Source organism: Podarcis liolepis, assembly GCF_965112155.1.
Source record: "Podarcis liolepis genome assembly, chromosome: 17".
NCBI classification, from domain to species: domain Eukaryota; kingdom Metazoa; phylum Chordata; class Lepidosauria; order Squamata; family Lacertidae; genus Podarcis; species Podarcis liolepis.
Window position 1 is genome coordinate 332,039 of NC_139571.1, and position 22,632 is coordinate 354,670.

Here is a 22,632-nt window from a genome sequence, read left to right on the forward strand (position 1 = left end):
CGCTGACCTTATGATCGGCAAGTCGTAGGCTCTGTGGTTTAACCCACAGCGCCACCCGCGTCCCCAAGATTAAAGGTAGCACTGGATGTAAAGGTAGCACATAATGTTTTAGGAAAATGTTAAAAGCTGTTGGAAACATTGCTATTTTAAGAATACTGAAATAGAAACAACAGCATTTCAAAACTCAGAATGTCAAAACCAAGAAAGTTTATGTCAATGTTTTGAAAGTGTTTAAACAGCAGGATTTTTGGAGAAGTTTTAAAAATGCTTTTCTGTTTCTGTGTTTGGGAACTGATTTTAGGAAAGGACACTCTGAGTCCCTGGTTTTTATACTTTGCTTCCCTACTAGATGTCTGTATGGCTGGATTCCCAGCTAATTACAACACTGAATACTACGAGACAGAAGAGGGTGTCCCACACTACGGGCTATTCCATCTGAGCGGCCAGGAATGGTGCTTTAATGAGAGGCGGCCCTCACAGAACAAATGCAACATTTCCTGTGATTGTGAGTGACCCTTTTTTTCCTGCTTGTGCCATGTACTGTATGTCTCAAGATGAGTGGCTTATTTCTAAAAAGAGACAGGCCATGGATATTTCCCCAAATTTCACAATGCAATACTCCAGCCAGTAAACTTATGCAAAAGTGCATCTATTAGGGAGAAAGCATGCACAGGCATTAATGATGAGCTATGCTAAAGAGGTGTGTGTGTGTGTGTGTGTGTGTGTGTGTGTGTGTGCTTAGCCTGAGGAAAGTCTGGAAAGCAGGATAGAGAACTGGATTTGGCCTCTGGGCCCCTGGTTCCACACTTCCTACTCTAAAGCCTATACTCCAAGACAGCTTGGACGTCCTGAGCACATTAACCAACAGGTGCATGATTCACCAGACTGATGCAATCCCCACTTGATAACCTGAGCAGGTTTGAAGTTGCCTGGTGCAATTTGGGGGGGGAACCTAAGCAGACTTCCAGAAGGGCAGGATGCAGGTTAGAGCATGAACTGTGAAACAAATGGTAATTATGTAATGAGATTTATAGCCTATTATTTCATACATAAAGTCTCTATATATGGAGACCTAGGTCAGGTTCTGAGAGGGACCTTCTGCTTCAGTGCCCTGTTCCAAAAATAAAAGCACCCCACCATGCATCCCTAAAGGAATTTTTTTAAAATGTTATGCAGTCTGCATAAAATTTGCATATGGCAGTTTATTTGTATATATGCAAATTTAGATATAATTGTTATGAAATTACTTGTATAATTACAAGAAAACAAATTTAATTTAATTAATGTACATTTAATTTAAATTACTATTATTTAAATAGAAAAACATATTGCCACAGTGTGGAATACATCAAGTGACTCGTGCTGAGCAGACGCCAGGTCCTAATGGGCAACTTCAAGACCTCTTCAGTTCTTGCTTCTTAGGGTTGCTTATCTCTAAACTGAACTTAGACCAGGCAACACTTTAAGTAGAGGGGGAGGATATACATGGCCACCCGAACTGTGATCATTATGCAAGTTTCCTACCTGGTAAGGGAGGCCTGGTTTACCTGCATAGCAGAATAAGGGAGCCTGAAGTGGTAGAAGTGATTAGAGACCTTCAAGGCCCCTGGGCCTCTCCCTCTTTTTATGGCCCCTGAAGTTTAAATCAGAACTGCCCTCAAACGGGGGGGGGGGCGGGCCGGCCCGGGGGAAATGATCAAGAACCATTACTGCCCTACCTCCCCTCCCAGGTGGTTTGGGACCCGGCGCTGGGCTTCCCGGCCTAGGCGAAGGAAATGAGACGAGGCCTTGCCTTGCCTTTACCCCGCCCCCAACCCAGCTGGCCAATCGCTTGTGGGCAGGGGGCGGGGCTAGGGCAAGGCAGGGCCGGATCCACAGCTCAATTTCTTCCCCTAGGCCGACTTTCTGGGCTGTTGGCGAAGCCTGCCAAGGCCGCTGCCTGTCCCGCTTTGGGCCCCCGCCCCCTCCGAAACAGTGGCGGCGCTGCTGCCCCGTTTTGCCCGCGTGTGGCGCCGGGGGAGCAGCTCAGCAGCGCCCTGGGCACTGGGCCGCTTGGCCTCCTCTTTGCCCCCAGCCTCCCCGGCAGGAAGGCAGGATCCTCCTCCCCCGCCAGTCTCCCTTGCACGGGTAGGATGCGGTCAGGCGAGCAAACCAGGGAGGAGGATGGGAAGTTAGTTTGAGTGATGCATCTGATCAATGCAATATGCTTAGTTCATAGCTAGCCCACGTGGCTTGCTTCTACACACGTGGCCCTCAGGGATTTTTTCAGACCTGCCTTCTCAGCTCTAGGGTTTGAAAGCTTTGCTAATATTACTGCATTTATTGCTTTTGCTGACATACACTCAAAGGAGCTTGATTAATAGTTCCAGAACACTATGTGCTTGACCACACTTCCAACCCCCAAAGCAGTTGTGTGCCAGTAATTAAAAGAAGACGAGAAAAATCAGCAAAGCAATTCTGTGGCTAACTGACCAATTCCTTTAAATAGGGTCTATTAATGAAGTTTTGACAACCAGTCTGATGCTTTTGCAGAAAAATATTCCTAGACACAAGACTTTTATTCTTTAAGCCCTTTCAGTCTCCCATTTCAAGGCTAAGTACAGCAAACTACATTCCCACCCCTCTCCCCAAGGCTGGTGACAAAGCTTATAAAACCATGCTTTTGTGCAGAGTTTTCATTGTGTGTTGGCATTTGTTTTATGTTATTTTTAATGACCGAGTATTTACAGTGGTACCTCGGGTTACAGACGCTTCAGGTTACATACGCATCAGGTTACAGACTCCGCTAACCCAGAAATAGTACCTTAGGTTAAGAACTTTGCTTCAGGTTGAGAACAGAAATCGTGGTCCGGGGGCGCAGCGGCAGCGGGAGGCCCCATTAGCTAAAGTGGTGCTTCAGGTTAAGAACAGTTTCAGGTTAAGAACGGACCTCGGGAACGAATGAAGTACTTAACCCGAGGTACCACTGTATACAGATTCTCAGAGTGGCCTCCAAGTAATTCAAATTGTGCAGAAGAAATGTGTGTGTGTGTCTGCAGCGCTTTCAGTGATACAGAGAAAATGTCTTCTGAAGAAAACGTTGCAGTAATTTTGAGGATGAAATGTATCACCAACCTTCGCAGAAATTGCTCACGTGCTAGCCTCCATTCTCAGGATGGGGTTACCGTACTAAAATAATCTTATTCGTGTAACATAAAATGAATGTGCCACATTTCCTCTGTCATGGGTCAGTGGGGCTTTAGCTTCACTTAACAGCATAACACTTAATAGCTCGATGACATAACATCAAGCCACACTTGGATTATTTACTTCTGTGTGCTTGTGTATCCCTTGTATCAATTAGGAACTATTCTCTCACCTTTCCTTTGATATGTATGCTACTGATTACTTCTGCCATTTTAATTTTAGAGAAAGTGTTTAATTTAAAAAGGATCAGTACTATAGAATGGTGGTAGCAATACATTGAAGACAAGTAAATATTTTGGGGAGGGTGGTCCCAGAGCTCTGGCTGCATCCCAGAGCCCTAGTGCCACCATCGCAAAGAGGAAAAAATGGACAGACTTTGGTACCCTTTTGTCCTCCCCCCCCATGCCTTTCTCTCTATCTGAGCTGGCTCCCTGCCTGTTACGTTACATGCGGGTGGGGTTCCTCTCTGTGTAAAGTCTTCAAGCTGGCCCTGCATGCGCCTGACAAATCTGCCCCATTGTCAAAATTTATCTTTCCCCCCACCTCCAGTCTCAGTTGTTGTGTGTCCTGCCTGAGGGGGGAAAACAGGAGACGGGTGGCCATCGGTCAGGGATGGTCTAGTTGAGATTCCTGCATTGCCCCTCGATGACACTCAGGGATCCCTTCCAACCCTACAATTCTCTGGTGCAGGTTTGTGCAGAGTTTTAGGTACAAGTTGGACTCCTCCTGGTACTCCTCCTCCTCCTGGTCACGGACTCTTCCAGTCAGGTTGGCTAGCTCCGAAAAACCCATCATCTTCATCTGCCATTCCTCCACTGTTGGGACTTCTTGTGTTTTCCAATTCCTAGCTAACAAAATTCTTGCTGCAGATGTAGCATACAAAAACAATTTAACATCTTTCTTGGGCAATTCCAGACCTGTTATTCCAAGAAGAAAGGTCTCTGGTTTTTTAATAAATGTATATTTCAACATTTTTTCAGTTCATCATAAATCTTCTCTCAGAAGTCTTTCACCTTGGGGCAGGTCCACCACATATGATAAAAGGTACCCTCCTTTTCTTTACATTTCCAACATAAATTATCACTGTTGTGGTAAATTTTTGCTAATTTTACAGGGGTTAAGTACCATCTATACATCATTTTCATAATATTTTCCTTTAACACTGTACATGCAGTGAACCTGACCCCTTTCTTCCACAATCTTTCCCAGTCTTCAAACATTATGTTATGTCCCACATCTCTTGCCCAGTCTATCATCACAGATTTAACTTGTTCATCCTTTGTATGCCATTCCAACAATAAATTACACATTTTGGACAAATTTTTAACTTTAGAGTCCAACAATTCCTGTTTCCAATTTAGTTTTTTTCTGCAGCAAAACCATTTTTCTTATCTAATTTATACAATTCATTGATCTGGTGATAATGTAACCAATTTATCTTATCTTTAATTTGATCAAATTGTTTTAATTTATAACCCTCTTTGTCTTCCAGTAGCAGGTCTTAATATCTCAACCATTTGGTTTCCATATTTAACTTTTTCTGGGCTTTTGCCTCCACTGGCGAGAGCCATCTGGGTGTCTTCCTTTCTAAGAGATCTTTATATTTTATCCAAACATTATATAGAGTTTCCTAATTACATGGTTTTTAAAAGCATTATGGGCCTTTACTTTATATACCATAAATATGCATGCCATCCAAACACATTATCAAATCCCTCCAAGTCTAAGACATCAGTTTCTTCTAGTTGTATCCATTCCTTAATCCAGCAAAGCGCTGCTTTTTCAAAATAGATCTTCAAATCTGGCAGGGAAAATCCCCCTCTTTCTTTGGAATCTGTTAGTAATTTATATTTAATTCTGGGGTTTTTCAAAGCTCTGTAATTTTAATCTGTCACCCTCTTGTTCCAAAATTTCCCAATACTTCGGCCATTTGGCCTCCATATTGAGTTTTTTCTGGGCCTTTGCCTCCATAGATGACAGCCATCTTGGGGTTTTATTTTCTAACAAATCCTTATATCTTATCCAGACATTAAACAGTGCTTTTCTTACAATATGGTTTTTAAACGCTTTGTGTGCTTTGACCTTATCATACCACAAATATGCATGCCAACCAAATACATTATTGAAACCTTCCAAATCCAAGACATCCGTATTTTCAAGAAGCATCCATTCTCTCAGCCAGCAAAAAGCGGCTGATTCATAGTAAAGTTTTAAGTCTGGCAGGGCAAATCCACCTCTTTCTTTAGCATCAGTTAAAATCTTAAATTTTATACGAGGCTTCTTGCCCTGCCAGACAAATCTGGAAATATCTCTCTGCCACTTCTTGAAACAGTCCATTTTGTCCAAAATTTGCAGTGATTGAAACAGAAATAACATTCTTGGCAATACATTCATTTTTATCACAGCAATTCGGCCTAGCAACGATAGCTTCAAATTTGACCATATTTCTAAGTCTTTTTTCACTTCAGTCCAACATTTTTCATAGTTATCCTTAAATAAATTCACATTCTTAGCAGTCATATTGACCCCTAAATATTTCACTTTCTTAACCAGTGTCAGACCTGTCTCCTTCTGAAACTTCTCTCTCTCAATCACATTCAGATTTTCCTCCAGAACTTTAGTTTTCATCTTATTCACCTTAAAACCTGCTACCTGGCCAAATTCTTGAATCAATTCTAATACTCTTTTCGTACTTGATTCTGGCTCCTGTAAAGTAAATACTAAGTCATCTGCAAATGCTTTCAGTTTGTACTGTTTAGCTCCCATTTGTATACCTTTAACCAATTGGTCCCTTCTAATCATATTTAACAAAACCTCCAGGACCGAAATAAAAAGCAATGGAGAGATTGGGCAACCCTGTCGTGTTCCTTTCTCAATCTTGAATTCTTCCGTCACTACATTATTCACAATTAATTTAGACTTTTGTTCTGAGTAAATTGCACCTATGCCATTTCCAAAACCTTTACCAACCCCCATCCCCGATAAATTCTTCTTCATAAAACTCCAAGAAATATTATCAAAGGCTTTCTCCGCGTCCACAAAAATCAGAACTGCTTTAGTATTAATCTTCACTTGTAGCTTTTCTAGAATATTAATTATATTCCTCGTATTATCAGACAAATGCCTGCCCGGGAGAAAGCCCGCTTGGTCTTTATGAATTTCTTCTGATAGGACCTTTTTTAATCTTTTAGCCAAAATGTCTGCAAAGATTTTATAATCCACATTAAGCAGTGATATGGGACGGTAGTTTTTAAGTTGCGTCTTTTCAGACTCTGATTTTGGTATAAGTGTAATGTATGCTTCTTTCCACGACTCAGGTGCCCTTTTCCCTTCCAATATTTCATTGCAGACTTCCTTTAATGGTTGTATTAACCATTCTTTCAAAGTTCTGTAGTATCTAGAAGTCAGTCCATCCGGTCCTGGAGATTTACCTAATTGCATATTCTGCATTGCCCCTTCTACTTCCTGATCCGTTATTTTATAATCAAGCATTAATTTATTTTCTTGGGAAATTTTTTGTAGTCCATTTATTTCCAGAAATTTATCAATGTCCATTTCATTCTGCTTTTCTTGTGTATATAATTGTTTGAAATACCTCTGGAAGCACCTTCTAATTTCAGCTGGATTCTGTATATTCTTTCCTTTCACTTCCAAATTCGTAATGGTATTTAATTTTTGTCTTTTTTCAATTGCCAAGCCAGCAGTTTCCCACACTTATTTGCCGATTAAAATGTCTTTTGTCTCATCTGTTTAATCTTCCATTCTATTTCCTGATTCATCATTTTTATATATTGTACTTGGTAAAGCTTTATTTCTTTTAAAATTTCCTGGGACTTTGGTTTTGCCCTCAGTTTCTTCTCTCCTTCCTTTATTTTTTCCAAGATTTTATCTTTTTTCTCATTTTGCATTAATGACAATTGTCAGGGGTACAGGGACAGAGGCACAGGGAAGGCAGGAAATGGAGAGCGATGGAGAGGAATCCCAGGACAGTGAGGAAGAGGATAGCAATGACGCAAGGGATTCCATGAGTCTCTCCAGCGAATCAGAGGATTCCCAGAAGGGGGCGCCTGTGGTAAGGGCAAGGGGAGCCCCAGGGGGAAAGTGTCAGGAGCGGGGGGCCAGCAGGGGACCCCAAAGTGACAGCTGGGAATCAGGGCCAGCCTCCCCACCAGAGCGCAGCGAAGGGGGGGGGGTTCCAGTGTGTCAGAGGAAACAGCTCCGGCGACAGAGAAAGAGGAGGGGCCAGAGCAAGCCATTCTCCCGGGAGGGGAGGAGGGCAGTGAGGGGAGTAGCATAACTGTCAAAAGGAAGGTTGGAGGTTGGGCGCGCGCGCCAAGTTCAAATGAGGAGGCGCGCGGAAGAACAGGGAGCCCGGAGGAGGAGCCAGGTCCCAAAGCCCGCAGGAGGGGGGAAGAGCAGTCTGGAGAATCCAGGAGGGGAGGAACCCCGGCGGGCAGAAAGACCCTGCGGAAAAGGAAAGAGAGAAAAAGGTGGAGCAGCGTTAGCTTATTAAACTGGTGTAGAGGAGGGACCGATTCAGAGGGGACTTCTACCGTCTAAGGTTAACAGACGTGGGGGCTGCGCGCCTCGGTTGTGGAACTTACTATGAACTGCAATAAACGTCCTTGTATATAAGAAGAACTTGGCGTTGGTCTTTCGTGAGCTGAGACCTGAGGCAGCCCTGACAACAATTTTAAATTCGACCATATCTCCAGATCAATTTCATTCCATAATTTCTCATAGTTGTCTTTATATAAGTTCAAATTTCCCCCCGACAAGTTAACTCCCAGATATTTAACTTTTTTCACAAAGACTAGGCCCGTCTTTTCTTGTAATGATTTTATTTCCTCATTATCCAGATTTTTCTCTAGTACTTTGGTTTTGCTCTTATTTAACTTAAATCTCGCTACCTGTCCGAACTCCTGTATCATCTCCAGTGCTTTTACTGCACTGGAGTCTGGATCCTATAATGTCAATACTAAATCATCAGCGAAGGCTTTTAATTCATACTGTTTGGATCCTAGTACAATATTTTTAATTTGTTCATATTTTCTTATCATACTTAACAAGATCTCAAGGACCGAAATAAACAGCAGAGGGGAAAGTGGTTCCAACTTTTCCAAAATATCTACAATATTCCTAATATTATCTTTCACGTGTCTTCCGGGTAGGAAACCTACCTGGTCCTTATGAATATATTCAGACATAACCTTCTTTAGCCTGTTGGCCAATATATTTGCAAAAAAATTATAATCCACATTAAGTAGGGAGATTGGTCTGTAATTTTTGACATTGGATCTATCTTGATCTTGTTTTGGGATCAGAGCAATATAAGCTTCCTTCCAGGTTTCAGGTGCTCGTCCCCCTCCTATAATCTTATTGCAAACTTCTAACAATGGTTGAATAAGCCAGTCTTTCAGTATTTTATAGTATTTTGCTGATAAACCATCTGGTCCTGGGGTCTTGCCAAGTTGCATTGAGTTTATTGCGGATTCCTGTCTTGTAATTAGTCCATTTAGTAGGATCTTTTTACCCTCGGGAATCTTCTGCAGACCATTAGTTTTGATAAATTGCTCAATTTTAGCATGATCTTCTTTCTCCTTTTTATACAGTTGTTTATAATACTTATGAAAACATCTTATGCCACAGGGTTCTCCACAGACTTTCCTTCTGTCACAATAATTGTGATAGTACTTTGTTTTTGCCTCTTTTTTAATTGCCAAGGTAAAAGTTTCCCAAATTTATTTGCAGATTCAAAGTTCCTTTGTCTCATCCTCTTTAGTTTCCATTCTATTTCTTGATTAATAATTTGTGAGTATTGAGTCTGTAAGGCTTTGATTTCCTTTTGTGTCTGCAAATTCTTTGGATTGCCTCTAAGGATCTTTTAGTTGTTCCAGAATTTTATCTTTTTTCTCATTCTGTATCTTTCTCCTAATTGAATTTTGTTGAATGAGAAATCCTCTCATTACTGCTTTGCTGGCGTCCCAAATAACCCTTGCTTCCATTCCCTGGTTCATATTAATTTCAAAATAGTCCTTTAGGGCTTTTTGGGCTTTATTTACAATCTGGGTACTCCTCAACAAATAATCATTCATTCTCCATCTGAAAGAACCCTATAAGGACATTTTCAATTCCATAAAAACTGCATTATGATCTGAGCAAGTTTTAGGGCAAATTTCCGTTTTTGATACTTTAGGAACCAGGTCTCTGGATATCCATAAATAATCGATTCTCGAAAATGATAAATTTGCATCTGCATAGAATGTGAAGTCTTTTTCAGTTGGATTTCTAACTCTCCATATGTCTGACAGGTCGAATTTGTCAGTTATTTCAAAGAAAGTTTTAGGTAGTCTGCCAGCATTTAATATTTTCTGCCTCTGAGTTCTGTCCATTAAGGTAGATGCCACTCCATTCAAATCTCCCATTAAATTTAATTTGTAATCCAAGTGTTCCAAAAGACTTGTTTCCAAGTTTTTTAAGAATTCTGATTTGCTGCATAGATTCCCAGTAACAAATATTTTTCACCTTGTGCTGTAATTTCCACTGGAATGTATCTTCCCCCCTCCTCTTTAAAGATCAATTTTGGGTTCCATTTTTCTTTGATATAGAAAACCACTCCTCTTTTTTTTCACTTTATCTGAAGAAATAAATTCTTGATCGAGTTTTTTATTTGATAAAATTTTTCTATGTAGCCTTGTAATGTGTTTCCTGTAAACAAATTACATCCAAATTCTGCTTTTCCAAAACATAGTAAACCTGTCTCCTTTTCTGAGGAGATTAAGCCATTAACATTCCAAGAATAAATTCTCAAAGCCATGATGTTAGATTAAGGGGTCACCGCTCCTACCCCGGCAGCTGCAGGCTTTCCAGTCCAAGTTCCACCAAGTACTTTTGCAGAAATCTGTCCTTCTCTCGAACAGTCTTAATTCATAGAATCATAGAATCATAGAGTTGGAAGAGACCACAAGGGCCATCGAGTCCAACCCCCTGCCAAGCAGGAAACACCATCAGAGCACTCCTGACATATGGTTGTCAAGCCTCTGCTTAAAGACCTCCAAAGTAGGAGACTCCACCACACTCCTTGGCAGCAAATTCCACTGTCAAACAGCTCTTACTGTCAGGAAGTTCTTCCTAATGTTTAGGTGGAATCTTCTTTCTTGTAGTTTGGATCCATTGCTCCGTGTCCGCTTCTCTGTTGTTGTTGTTTTTAAATATTTTTTATTAATTTTCCAAACATATAATAAAACAAATAACAAAACAAAACCATACAGAACATACAAACAAATAAACATGTATAATTTCTTAAACTTATTTTCATACACCTTCTTTCCCGGACTTCCCCATACCTCCCTTTTTCTGCATCCTTATGTTAACCCTTTCTCAGCAACCCTTCGTTCAGTTAATTCGCTCATTTTCGTTCTGCATTCTTTAAAGTTATGATTTACAGCTGCAATTCTCTATTTCTTATAACCATAACATCTCAGCCATCATCAATTTTACAACAGTCTTTAAGATATTTTTTGAATTTCTTCCAATCTTCTTCCACCGTCTCTCTCCCCTGGTCACGGATTCTGCCGGTCATCTCTGCCATTCCCATATACTCGATCACCTTCGCTTGCCATTCTTCCAAAGTAGGTAGCTGCTGCGTCTTCCAATACTTTGCCAGAAGAATTCTTGCCGCTGTGGTAGCATACATAAAAAATGTTTTGTCCTTCCTTGGCACCAATTGGCCTACCATGCCCAGGAGAAAGGCCTCTGGCTTTTTCAAAAATGTCCATTTAAGGACCTTTTTAATTTCATTATAGATCATTTCCCAGTAGGCCTTTACCTTCGGGCAGGTCCACCAAAGGTGATAGAAGGTACCTTCAGTCTCATTACATTTCCAACATTTGTTACTGGGCAGATGATAAATTTTTGCAAGTTTGACTGGGGTCATGTACCACCTATAGATCATTTTCATTATATTCTCTCTTAATGCATTACAAGCTGTAAACTTAATACCTGTATTCCATAACTGTTCCCAGTCATCAAACATTATGTCATGACCTATGTCTTGTGCCCATTTAATCATGGCTGATTTTACTGTTTGATCTTGTGTATTCCACTTCAGCAGCAAATTGTACATTCTCGACAAGTTCTTAGTATTGGGTTCTAGCAGTTCTATTTCTAATTTCGACCTCTCCATCTGAAAACCTATTTTCCTGTCCTGTTTAAATACCTCGTTTATCTGATGGTAGTGCAACCAGTCAAAGACAAATTTGACTTTAATTTGTCAAAACTCTGCAATTTAACTCTTTCACCATCTTGTTCTAAAATTTCACAATATTTTGGCCAATTGGACTCCATATTTAGTTTTTTTATCTCTTTAGCCTCCATTGGTGATAACCACCTAGGGGTTTTACTTTCCAGCAAATCTTTATATCTTATCCAAACATTATACAGTGCTTTCCTCACAATATGGTTTTTAAAGCCTTTATGCAATTTTACCTTGTCATACCATATATATGCATGCCAACCAAATCTATTGTCATACCCTTCCAGATCCAAAATGTCTGTATTCTCAAGAAGTAGCCATTGTTTCAGCCAGCAAAAAGCTGCCGATTCATAATAAAGTCTCAAGTCCGGCAGGGCAAAACCCCCTCTGTTTTTTGCATCAGTTAAAATCTTAAAGGTTATTCTGGGCTTTTTGCCCTGCCAGACAAATTTTGATATGTCTTTTTGCCACCTCTTGAAACAGTCCATCTTATCCAAGATCTGGAGTGTCTGGAATAAAAACAACATTCTAGGCAATACATTCATCTTGATGACAGCAACTCGGCCTAACAAGGAAAGTCTCAACCTTGACCATATTTCTAGATCTTTCTTCACCTCTGTCCAACATTTGTCATAATTGTCTTTAAATAAGTTTACATTTTTAGAAGTCAAGTTCACACCCAGATATTTCACCTTTTTTGTTATTGTTAAACCTGTTTCCCTCTGAAACTTGTCTTTTTCTGCCATTGTTAGATTTTTCTCTAACACTTTGGTTTTTTGCATGTTCAGTTTAAATCCTGCTACTTGACCAAATTTGTCAATTAGTTCTAAGACTCTTTTAGTACTAGTCTCTGGCTGTTGCAAAGTCAATACCAAATCATCTGCAAATGCCCTTAATTTATAGTCTTTTGCTCCGAGCTGAACACCTTTAACCAATTGGTCCCCTCTAATCATGTTCAGCAAGACCTCCAGGACTGTTATGAAAAGTAAGGGTGATATTGGGCATCCCTGTCGTGTACCTTTTTCTATAGGAATCTCTTCCGTTACCACATTATTAACGATCAACTTTGCTTTTTGCTTAGAGTATATAGCACCTATACCGTTTTCAAATCTTTGGCCTACCCCCATCCCTTGAAGATTCTTCTTCATAAAGGTCCAACAAATGTTATCAAAGGCTTTCTCCGCATCCACAAAAATTATCACTGCTTTTCTATTAATCTTTACTTCCAACAACTCTAAAATGTCTATAATGTTCCTTACATTGTCTGACATATGTCTCCCTGGGAGAAAGCCTGTTTGGTCCTTATGAATCTCCTGCACCAAAACTCTCTTCAGTCTTTTTGCTAAAATGTCTGCAAAAATTTTGTAATCCACATTGAGTAATGATATAGGGCGGTAGTTTTTGACCTGATTCTTTTCAGTCTCTGTTTTCGGTATAAGTGAAATAAAAGCTTCTTTCCACGATTCGGGTGCCTTTTTCCCTTCCAAAATTTCATTACAAACTTCCTTCAGTGGTTGTATTATCCATTCCTTCAGTGCCTTGTAATATCTAGCAGTCAAACCATCTGGGCCTGGAGATTTTCCCAGTTTCATCTTCTGAATGGCGTCCTCTATTTCTTGTCCTGTTATTTTCTCATTCAAAATCCTTTTACAGTGGTGCCCCGCAAGACGAATGCCTCACAAGACAAAAAACTCGCTAGACGAAAGGTTTTTCCGTTCGCGATTTGCCTCGCAAGACGAATTTCCCCTATGGGCTTGCTTCGCAAGACGAAAACGTCTCGCGACTTTTTTTCTTTGACTAAAAACAAAGACATGTTTTGTTTATAAAGTTAATTTATTTTCCCTTAAATTTTTGAACTGCTCTTTACAGTATGTGTGACTTTAAAGAGCAGTTAATAAACTGTTGTTGTACCAAATTTGGCTTTGTTTGGACTTTTTTTGACCATAGGAACGCATTAATTGATTTTCAATGCATTCCTATGGGATTTCGTGCTTCGCAAGACGAAAAATTCGCTAAACAACAAAAATTGCGGAACGAATTAATTTCGTCTTGCGGGGCACCACTGTACTTTGATCTGAGATCTTTGGTAATCCGTGCTTTTTAATAAATTCTTCTATTTCCTGCTCATTAACCGGCCCTTGTGCATATAGTTTCCTAAAGAAACTTTGGAAACAGTTATTTATCTCATTTGGTTTGTGGATAACTTTTCCTTCCATTTCCAAACTTGTCACAGTATTCAGTTTTTGTCTCTTTTTCAGTTGCCATGACAGGAGTTTCCCACATTTGTCTGCCGATTCAAATGTTCTTTGTCTCATTTGCTTTATCTTCCATTCTATCTCTTGATTCATCAGTTCCATATATTGTGTCTGATAATACTTTATTTCTCTCAAAATCTCATGAGACTTTGGTTTGGACCTCAATTTCTTTTCGGCTTCTTTTATCTTTTCCAAAAGTTTTTCTTTTCTCTCATTCTGTTTTTTCCTCTTTATGGAGTTTTGTTGTATTAGGAAACCTCGCATCACGGCCTTGCTAGCGTCCCAAATTGTTCTTTTTTCCACATCAGTTCTCAAATTTATTTCAAAATAGTCTTTCAGTGCTTTTTGGGCCTTTTTGTAAATCTCTTCATCTCTAAATAGGGTGTCATTCATCCTCCATCTGAAGGTTCCAGTTGTTGTTAGTTTCATCTCTATCTTCACTGCGTTATGGTCAGAGCAAGTCTTTGGGCAGATTTCTGCTTTTTTTATCTTCAGTACCATACAACTAGTTACCCAAATTTGGTCAATCCTTGTCCAGGTCATCTTTGCTTCAGAAAAGAAAGTTCCCTCCCTCTCCAGAGGGTTCTTTACTCTCCAGATGTCAATCAAGTCCAGTGTTTCAGTCATTTCAAAAAAGGTCTTTGGAAGTCTCCCATCGTTGGAGATTATCTGTCTCTGTGCCTTATCCATGTTAGTGGAGACAACACCATTCATGTCTCCCATCATTATAATTTTAAAGTCCAGATAGTCCATTAAAGTCTCATGCAACTTCTTGAAAAATTCCGCCTTCCCCTCATTTGGTGCGTATATTCCCAATATCATAATTTTTTCCCCTTGAACTTGTATTTCTATTGCCAGGTATCTTCCTTGTTCGTCTTTAAAGATCATTTTAGGAGCCAATTTCTCTTTTGCATAAATCACAACACCTCTTTTTTTAACTTTATCTGATGAGATGAATTCTTGTCCAAGCCTCTTGTTTATAAGTAGTTTCCTATGTGTCCTGGTCACATGCGTTTCTTGTAGGCAAATTAAGTCCAATTGCTCTCTTTTCAAAATGTGAAAGACTTGGCGCCTCTTCCTGGGGAGGTTAAGACCATTACAATTCCAACTAAGAAGTTGCAGAGACATTTTGGTACTATGTACCTACTCCTCCAACTGCTCCAAGTTTTTGTTCCTCCTCCGATGGTAGTAAAAGTCCAAATGAGAGATTTGCAATATCTGTCGGTTCTTTCTCTACTGTTGTGTCTACTGTTCCTTTCTGTAGATCCTCCTGGTTTCTTTCCAAAAAAAATTCTTTGTCTTGAACTGTTTTTATTTTGATCTTCCTTCCTGTGTAGTTAAAAGACAGTCCTTGTGGGAACTCCCACCTGAAAGGTATGCTGTTCTTCTTCAGAAGGTAAACCAAATCTTTGTAGTAGGCCCTCACCTCCAAAATGTATTTAGGGATGTCTTTAAAGATCTGAACTTGACAGTTCTGGATTACAAGAGCCTTTTGGTAATGTAGATTTAGTATTTTGTCTCTTTCTTCTTTAGATCTCAATGTAATCAAGCAATCCCTAGGCTTCTTGCCTTGCCTTCTGCCCAACCGGAAGGCCGTTGTTATTTCAAATTCTTCCTCCTGAAATTCGTCCTGCCAAAATTCCAGAATATTTTATGTGAGGAATTCTGCAAGACTGTCTTTCTCCTCCTCTGGAACTGATCTTAATTTAAGATTTTTCTCCTTTCTCTGAAGTTCCCACAAAGACAGGGTTGCATCATGTTCATTCACCTTTTTTGTAATTGGTGCAAGCTCCCTCTTAGTTTCTTCTGCTGTGTCTTTTGCACTTTGAGCAATCTTTCTTGTTTCTGAATTTTCTTGAATAAGTTTATTTATAGAGTCTGTATTAGAGGCTACGCTTGCCGTGTTCAAGTCCAATCTTGTTGTCAGGTCATTCAATTTTTTTGTATTCTCCGCTGACTGCTTTGTCAGTGCTTCCAAAGACTGGTTTATTTTGAGCAATGCCTGTGTCATTGACTCCATAGATGCAGTTGGTGCTTTTTCCTATCCAGCTGGTATTGTGCCTTGCATAGAACCCCTTTTCTTTTGAGTTTGCTGGGTTTGTTTTGCTTTGGATCTAGTTGTTATCTCATCTGGTTGGCTACTCATGTCCTCAAGGTCAATTCTCACAGGAAAGGCTTAGAAGTGGAAAATTCCACTCTTTCCCTCTCACAGTAACAAATTTTCTTTAAGTCCTCTAGAGGGAGCATTTAATTGTATCCAGTTTAGAAAGTCAGAGACACATAAGGTAGGGAACAAAGAATCCAAAAACAGAGTCCAAAAGTCCACAGTCAAAACACTTTTTACAGTTTCAATATCCTCAAATGTTCACAAAATAACTTCATTAAAGTCTTATAACTTTGTCTCAGTCAAAACCCCAACTTTGTATCCAGGTTAAGTTGACAGTTCAGTTGCCCGGTGCTTACTCCGGCAGCCCGACTCAGGGTTTTGACAGTGGAAGATCTCTTCCCTCCGCTCCTTCAAGCAGGTTTATAAGTTTCACTTTTACTCCCCCCCTTCTCCTGCTTACTGGGGGGAAGTTTAAGTCCGATGTCTGGTTTTAAACAGCTTAGAAGTTAACCTTCATTTAAATGCAGCTTTGTTCTTTCGTTGCTTTATTTACATGCAGTCCGGGGAGGCAGACTTCCTTACTTTTTGCCTTTCCCGTTTTCAGCCAAATTTCAAAATTCCACTTTAAATGTCCCGTTCCGTCTGTCAATCTTACTCACGGGTTTTGCAGTCCAAATTCAATTTCAGGAAGGAATCGGCGCTCTCTGTTCAATGGCGACGCGGCTTCACTCCGCAGGCTGGGTGACGACTCTCAGCACCGCGCTCACACCCGATGCCGCTCCGTAGCCTTTAAAAAGGCTCTTTCACAGTACCGGGGGGCGCAAAAGGTGCCCGCCGAGTCTCCTTGTTTACAGGCTTCAGCACCTGTAATTTTAGGGGTCCCCCGCTCGCCGTAGCGGGTCAGACCCGAACTTGCGGAGCAGTCCTCCCTCGGAGCTCGAGGCAAGGACCGCCATTAAACACTGGCGCCGACCGGAAGTCCGTGTCCGCTTCTCTGGAGCAGCAGAAAACAACCTTTCTCCCTCCTCCATGTGACATCCTTTTATATATTTGAACATGGCTATCATATCACCCCTTAACCTCCTCTTCTCCAGGCTAAACATGCCCAGCTCCCTTAGCCGTTCCTCATAAGGCATCGTTTCCAGGCCTTTGACCATTTTGGTTGCCCTCCTCTGGACACGTTCCAGTTTGTCAGTGTCCTTCTTGAATTGTGGTGCCCAGAACTGGACACAGTACTCCAGGTGAGGTCTGACCAGAGCAGAATACAGTGGCACTATTACTTCCCTTGATCTAGATGCTATACTCCTATTGATGCAGCCCAGAATTGCATCGGCTTTCTTAGCTGCCGCGTCACACTGTTGGCTCATGTCAAGTTTGTGGTCAACCAAGACTCCTAGATCCTTTTCACATATACACATATACATTTTCACAAGCCAGGTGTCCCCCATCTTGTATTTGTGCCTCTCATTTTTTTTGCCCAAGTGCAATACTTTACATTTCTCCCTGTTAAAATTCATCTTGTTTGTTTTTGCCCAGTTCTCTAATCTGTCAAGGTCGTTTTGAAGTGTGATCCTGTCCTCTGGGGTGTTAGCCACCCCTCCCAGTTTGGTGTCATCTGCAAATTTGATCAGGATGCCCTTGAGTCCATCATCCAAGTCGTTGATAAAGATGTTGAATAAGACCGGGCCCAAGACAGAACCCTGTGGCACCCCACTAGTCACTCTTCTCCAGGATGAAGAGGAACCATTGATGAGCACCCTTTGGGTTCGGTCAGTCAGCCAGTTACAAATCCACTGAGTGGTAGCATAGTCATTATTTGCTTTCTTCCTCCAAATTTGAAGGAAAGACCCTCTGGGAATTCCTACCTGAAGAAGATATTTTTCCTCCTCAAGATGTTTGCCAATTCTGTGAAACTGGATCTCAGGTTCAAGAAGTGTCTAGGAATCTCTTTGAAAAGGACAATGGGTTTATCTTGAATTTCTAAAACTTTTTTTGCAGTCCCAAAATGATATCTCTTTGTTCCTTGGTCTTGAAGACCACTATGCAGTCATAAGTTATTTTTGAATCCTTTTTGGGGCCAAACCTATAGGCTTTTTCTATCCACAGTTCAACTTCTTCCTTTTTCAAGTCCCACCACGCCACAAAATGGTCTGTCAAACACTCCCTGAGTGGCTCTTCTTCCAATTGAGGGACCCCTCTCAATCTTAGATGAGATTCCCATTCCTTCATCTGACGAAATGCAATAGAATTTGAATTTTCATATTGTATTCATTCCAAATCTGAAACTCTAACTGTCTCAAGCTGTGCCAACCTTGTCTCATGTGTTGTAATCTCATTCTTCGCCTCTTTCAGTTCAACACTTAAATCTTCAAACTTTTTATTCAATTTTTCTATACCCTCTGTATTACGATTTGTATTGTCTCTGATTTTCATTACCGATTCCTCAAAGGCTGCACTTTTAGAGCCATGTCTTCCAGTTCCCTTATCTGGTTAGTCAGCACTCAAGAATTTCAAGTTCAGTCCCACAGTTTAGTGGAGTGAGAGAGAAAAACAGATTCCCACCACCAGTCCCACAGGTGCCAGCCCAGGCAGCCCGCAGCACCCCTGTTCTTAGTTGTTAAAAGCCAGGCTGTAAAAGAAATTTTCCAAGTCCCTTTTGGAATTTAACAGACAATCCTGGAGGTAACAGATACTTTTAGCTACTTTAAAAAGTGTCCAGACAGCAGCAGGATACAAAATAACAGTCAATGGAAACGAAAATCAAATGTTTCACCTTCCATTGTGATGTCACAATGGAGTCTAGCCTTTCCGTCCCGGGGGTCCGCAGCAGAATGAAGGAGCTTCTTTACTTTAATCACAGTCTCTCAGGGTTTTTTAAACTTAAAGTAATTCCCCCCTTCCCCCTGCAGAAGGGGGGCATTAGATTTGACTTGCAAACTTTCAAACAGTCTTTTTACTATTGAGGCTTCGGTCCTTGTTTACCGACTCTACTTTAGTTCAACGAAAGGGATCGACCTCCGTTTTTAAATCCCCTTTTCCCTGCTAATCTTGATCAAATTTAAACTTTATCCTTTACTTACAGTTCCAAATGTTAAGTCCTTTTTTTTTTTGAAGGAATTGGCCGCTCACGAACCCCAGACTCGGAGCTTCGCACTGTGAAGGAAGCAGTCGTTTCCGCTGTGCCGCGTCTCTGACCCCACTTGCTCTTGGGGCTCCTACGAGCTTACCGGGGGAGTGGGGGAGTCGCCAGAAGGCACCCACCGGATCACCAGGTCCTCAGAATGCCCAATCTGAGGTTTTCCCCAGGGGAACGCATCACTCTTGCGGTCTCTCCTTGCTTCACTGCGCTGGGGCTATTTTAGCCAAAAGAGCTCCCGTCTGCCATTACTGGGCGACCAACTGGAAGTCTAGCTGCTACATTTTGGATTAATTGCAGTTTCTGGGTAACCTTTAAAGGTAGGTAGCCTCACGTAGAGCGCATTGCAGTAGTCCAAGCAGGAGATAACTAGCGCTTGCAACACTCTGGTGAGACAGTCCGTGGGCAAGTAGGGTCTCAGCCTGTGTACCAGATGGAGCTGGTAAACAGCTGCCCTGGACACAGAATTGACCTGCATCTCCATGGACAGCTGTGAGTCCAAAATGACTCCCAGGCTGCGCACCTGGTCCTTCAGAGGCACAGTTACCCCATTCAGGACCAGGGAGTCATCCATACCAGCCGGCCCCCTGTACCCCAAAAACAGTACTTCTGTTTTGTCAGGATTCAACCTCAATCCATTAGCCGCCATCCATCCTCCAACCGCCTCTAGACATTCACACAGGACCTTCACCGCCTTCACTGGTTCTGATTTGAAAGAGAGGTAGAGCTGGGTATCATCCGCATATTGATGGATACCCAGCCCAAACCCCCTGATGGTCTCTCCCAGCAGCATCATGTAGATGTTAAAAAGCATGGGGGAGAGGACAGAACCCTGAGGCACCCCACAAGTGAGGGCCCCGGGGTCTGAACACTCACCCCCCCCCATTTTCTGGACACTGCCTGGAGGAAAGAGTGGAACCACTGTAATAACAGTGCCCTCTAGATGGTCCAGAAGGATGTTATGATCGATTGTAACAAAAGCCACTGAGAGAGCCAGCAGAACTAGAAAACAGCTTTCACCTTTGTCCATAGCCCACCAGAGATCATCGACCAGCACGACCAAGGCAGTTTCAGTCCCATGGTGAAGCCTGAATCCCGATTGGAAGGGATCCAAATGGTCTGCATTCTCCAGGCGTTCAGCATCCACCCTCTCAATCACCTTCCCAAGAATGGAATATTTGAGACTGGGCGATAGTTGGCCATACTGGCTGGGTCTAAAGATGTTTTTTTAAGAAGCGGTTTAATGACCGCCTCTTTCAGCGGGTCTGGGAAAGCTCCCTCACAGAGGGAAGCATTCACCACCCTGCAGAGCCCATCGCCCAGCCCTTCCCGGCTTGCTTTTATTAGCCAGGATGGGCAAGGATCAAGGAGACAGGTGGTTGGTTTCACACGTCCAAGCAGCCTGTCCACATCCTCGGGGGTAACGGATTGAAATTGATTCCATACAACTTGACCAGACAGGGCTCTAGCACTCTCCCGCCCCAGCCCTGCTCCCACGGTGGTATCTAGCTCCTTCCGAATATGAGTGATTTTATCTGCAAAAAACTTTGCAAAATCGTTGCAGGAGATCTTGGGGTCTTTACAAGGCCCCGGTGGTAAAGGTGGTTCTGTTAAATTGTGGACCACCTGAAAGAGTCTCCTGCTACTATTTTCTGCAGATGCAATAGAGGCAGTGAAGAAAGTCTTCGCCGTGGCTATCGCCGCTTGGTACGCTTGACGTTGAGCTGTAACCCGTGTCTGGTCCGGTTCAGAATGAGTTCTCTGCCACCGGCGCTCTAGTCGTCTCAGCAATTGTTTCCTTGCCCTCATCTCTGGGGGAAACCACAGGGCTGTCCGGGCTCCATGCAATTGGAGAGGGTGCTTGGGAGACAGACAGTCGATAGCCCTAGTTAACTCCACATTCCAGCGGGCCACCAGGGAATCAGATGAAAATTAATCCCCAACCAGATATCCATCCCACCCACCCCAACAGAGGAAAGGGGGGGGGAGGAGAAGAAACAACTTAAAGTGCCACTGACTGCTTAAGGACATTTTAAAACACATTAGACACTTGGAACAGGAAAGCAATAGCAGAACAACTCTGCACCTTTGTAGCTGGGAGTGTGAGGGCCTGGGCCCCACCCCCTGGGCCAGTTGGAAAAGGCCTTGGAAGGGAGCAACATTCCTTTGTAAGAAAATATGAAATAAAGTCAAACCATTTTTACAACCATTTTACAAAATTAAAATAAAATAAATCAATGTGGGGTGGGGGTGAGAAGAAGTTTTCCGCACCGGGTACCACCTGACCTTCCTACGCCACTGCCCTCAAATAGAAAACATCTTCAAGTAAGAGAATTGTCCTCTAGAATAGGGGTAGGCAACCTAAGCCCGCGGACAGTCCAGCAATCAGCGTGTTTTTACATGAGTAGAATGTGTGCTTTTCTTTAAAATGCATCTCTAGGGTATTTGTGGGGCATAGGAATTCGTTCATCCTCCCCCCCCCCCCAAAAAAAAATATAGTCTGGCCCACCAGATGGTCTGAGGGATGGTGGACCAGCCCACGGCTGAAAAAGGTTGTTGACCACCCTAGAGGGCCCCTGTGCTTGTTGACATGCAGGGTGGTTTCTTACTGCATATTAATCTGTCATTCTTATGATATTTGTTCATACCTTGCAAGTGTCCCAGGACATCCCGTTTTTTCGCACGAGCATGGCGGCCATTTTGAGTGCTGCAATATCATCCTGAAAAAGCACTTTTGGGGGGCCACAATCTCTTGCAGCACCCTGACACACATGTTTTTGCATGCCAGGAGAGCACAGCACTGGAAAAAATGAGTCTTTTGGGTTCTGTGATCTCGTGCAGGTGATGTAACTCACGTGGGAGCACGGCCAGGAAGAAACACATCCTGGTCTGGGTGCTCAACATGTTGGAGGTTATGTTCATTGTTATTATGAAGCATCATGCCTTATCATGTCAACCAGGAGGAAACAAACTGGGAGGAGATAAGCCTACCAAGAGCTTTCTCTGAATCACTGAATGTCTATGACCCCCTATCACCAGAGATACATTTCTTGTGCCTTTAAGGCCTCAGTTGGGATCTATATCTGGGCTCAGGTTTGGTCTTGGTTAACTTGTCTTCATCATTCTCCTCTACAGATCTCCTCGATGATGATATTGCAGATGATGTAAGGTGCCTTAAGAAGGTTATCACCGAGAAAGGACTGGAGTATTGGTGAGTGACATCAGCTTTCCTGCTTTATCAGAATGAGCAGCCGGGGGAAATGATGTAATCAAGTCAAAGCAGAAAACAAAAAACTGTTTTTAAAGGCCCTTTATTAAGGGATGAAAGTAAGAGACACAAATCATTGCTTTTGTAGTAAGTAAATATAGTTTTAAGAGATATATGCAAGATCTTTCATGATAAAGTAAATCTGCAATCTTTTCACTTCAAAATCCTCATATGCTTAAGGAATATGCTTAGGTAATTTTGTTGTCCCCGAGAGGGGGCAATGACAATAAAGATATTATTATTATTATTAAGGTACACCAACACATAGAAGTTCCTTTGGGTCATTCTGTTATGAAAAGGGTTGCCGAAATACGATACACGATGAATATTAAGGGCATTTCCATATAGGGTAATCTGTTTTGGAATAGGTGCTGCTCATGCAAGATGAGGGTGTTTATTGCCCGGCCTCATGTCCAAAATATACAG

General features: G+C 41.9%; 1 protein-coding gene across 4 annotated transcripts in view; it reads left to right on the plus strand.

Moving 5' to 3' along the window:
- The window catches only part of LOC310696746 (lysozyme C-like), a 161,622-nt gene that overhangs the window by 63,370 nt on the left and 75,620 nt on the right, over nucleotides 1-22,632 (plus strand). For all 4 annotated transcript variants that reach the window (XM_083482677.1, XM_083482676.1, XM_083482678.1 and 1 more), the window contains 2 exons: nucleotides 350-505; nucleotides 22,074-22,149. In XM_083482677.1, coding sequence (XP_083338803.1) covers nucleotides 350-505; nucleotides 22,074-22,149 — 232 coding nt within the window. The remainder of the gene's footprint in view (nucleotides 1-349; nucleotides 506-22,073; nucleotides 22,150-22,632) is intronic.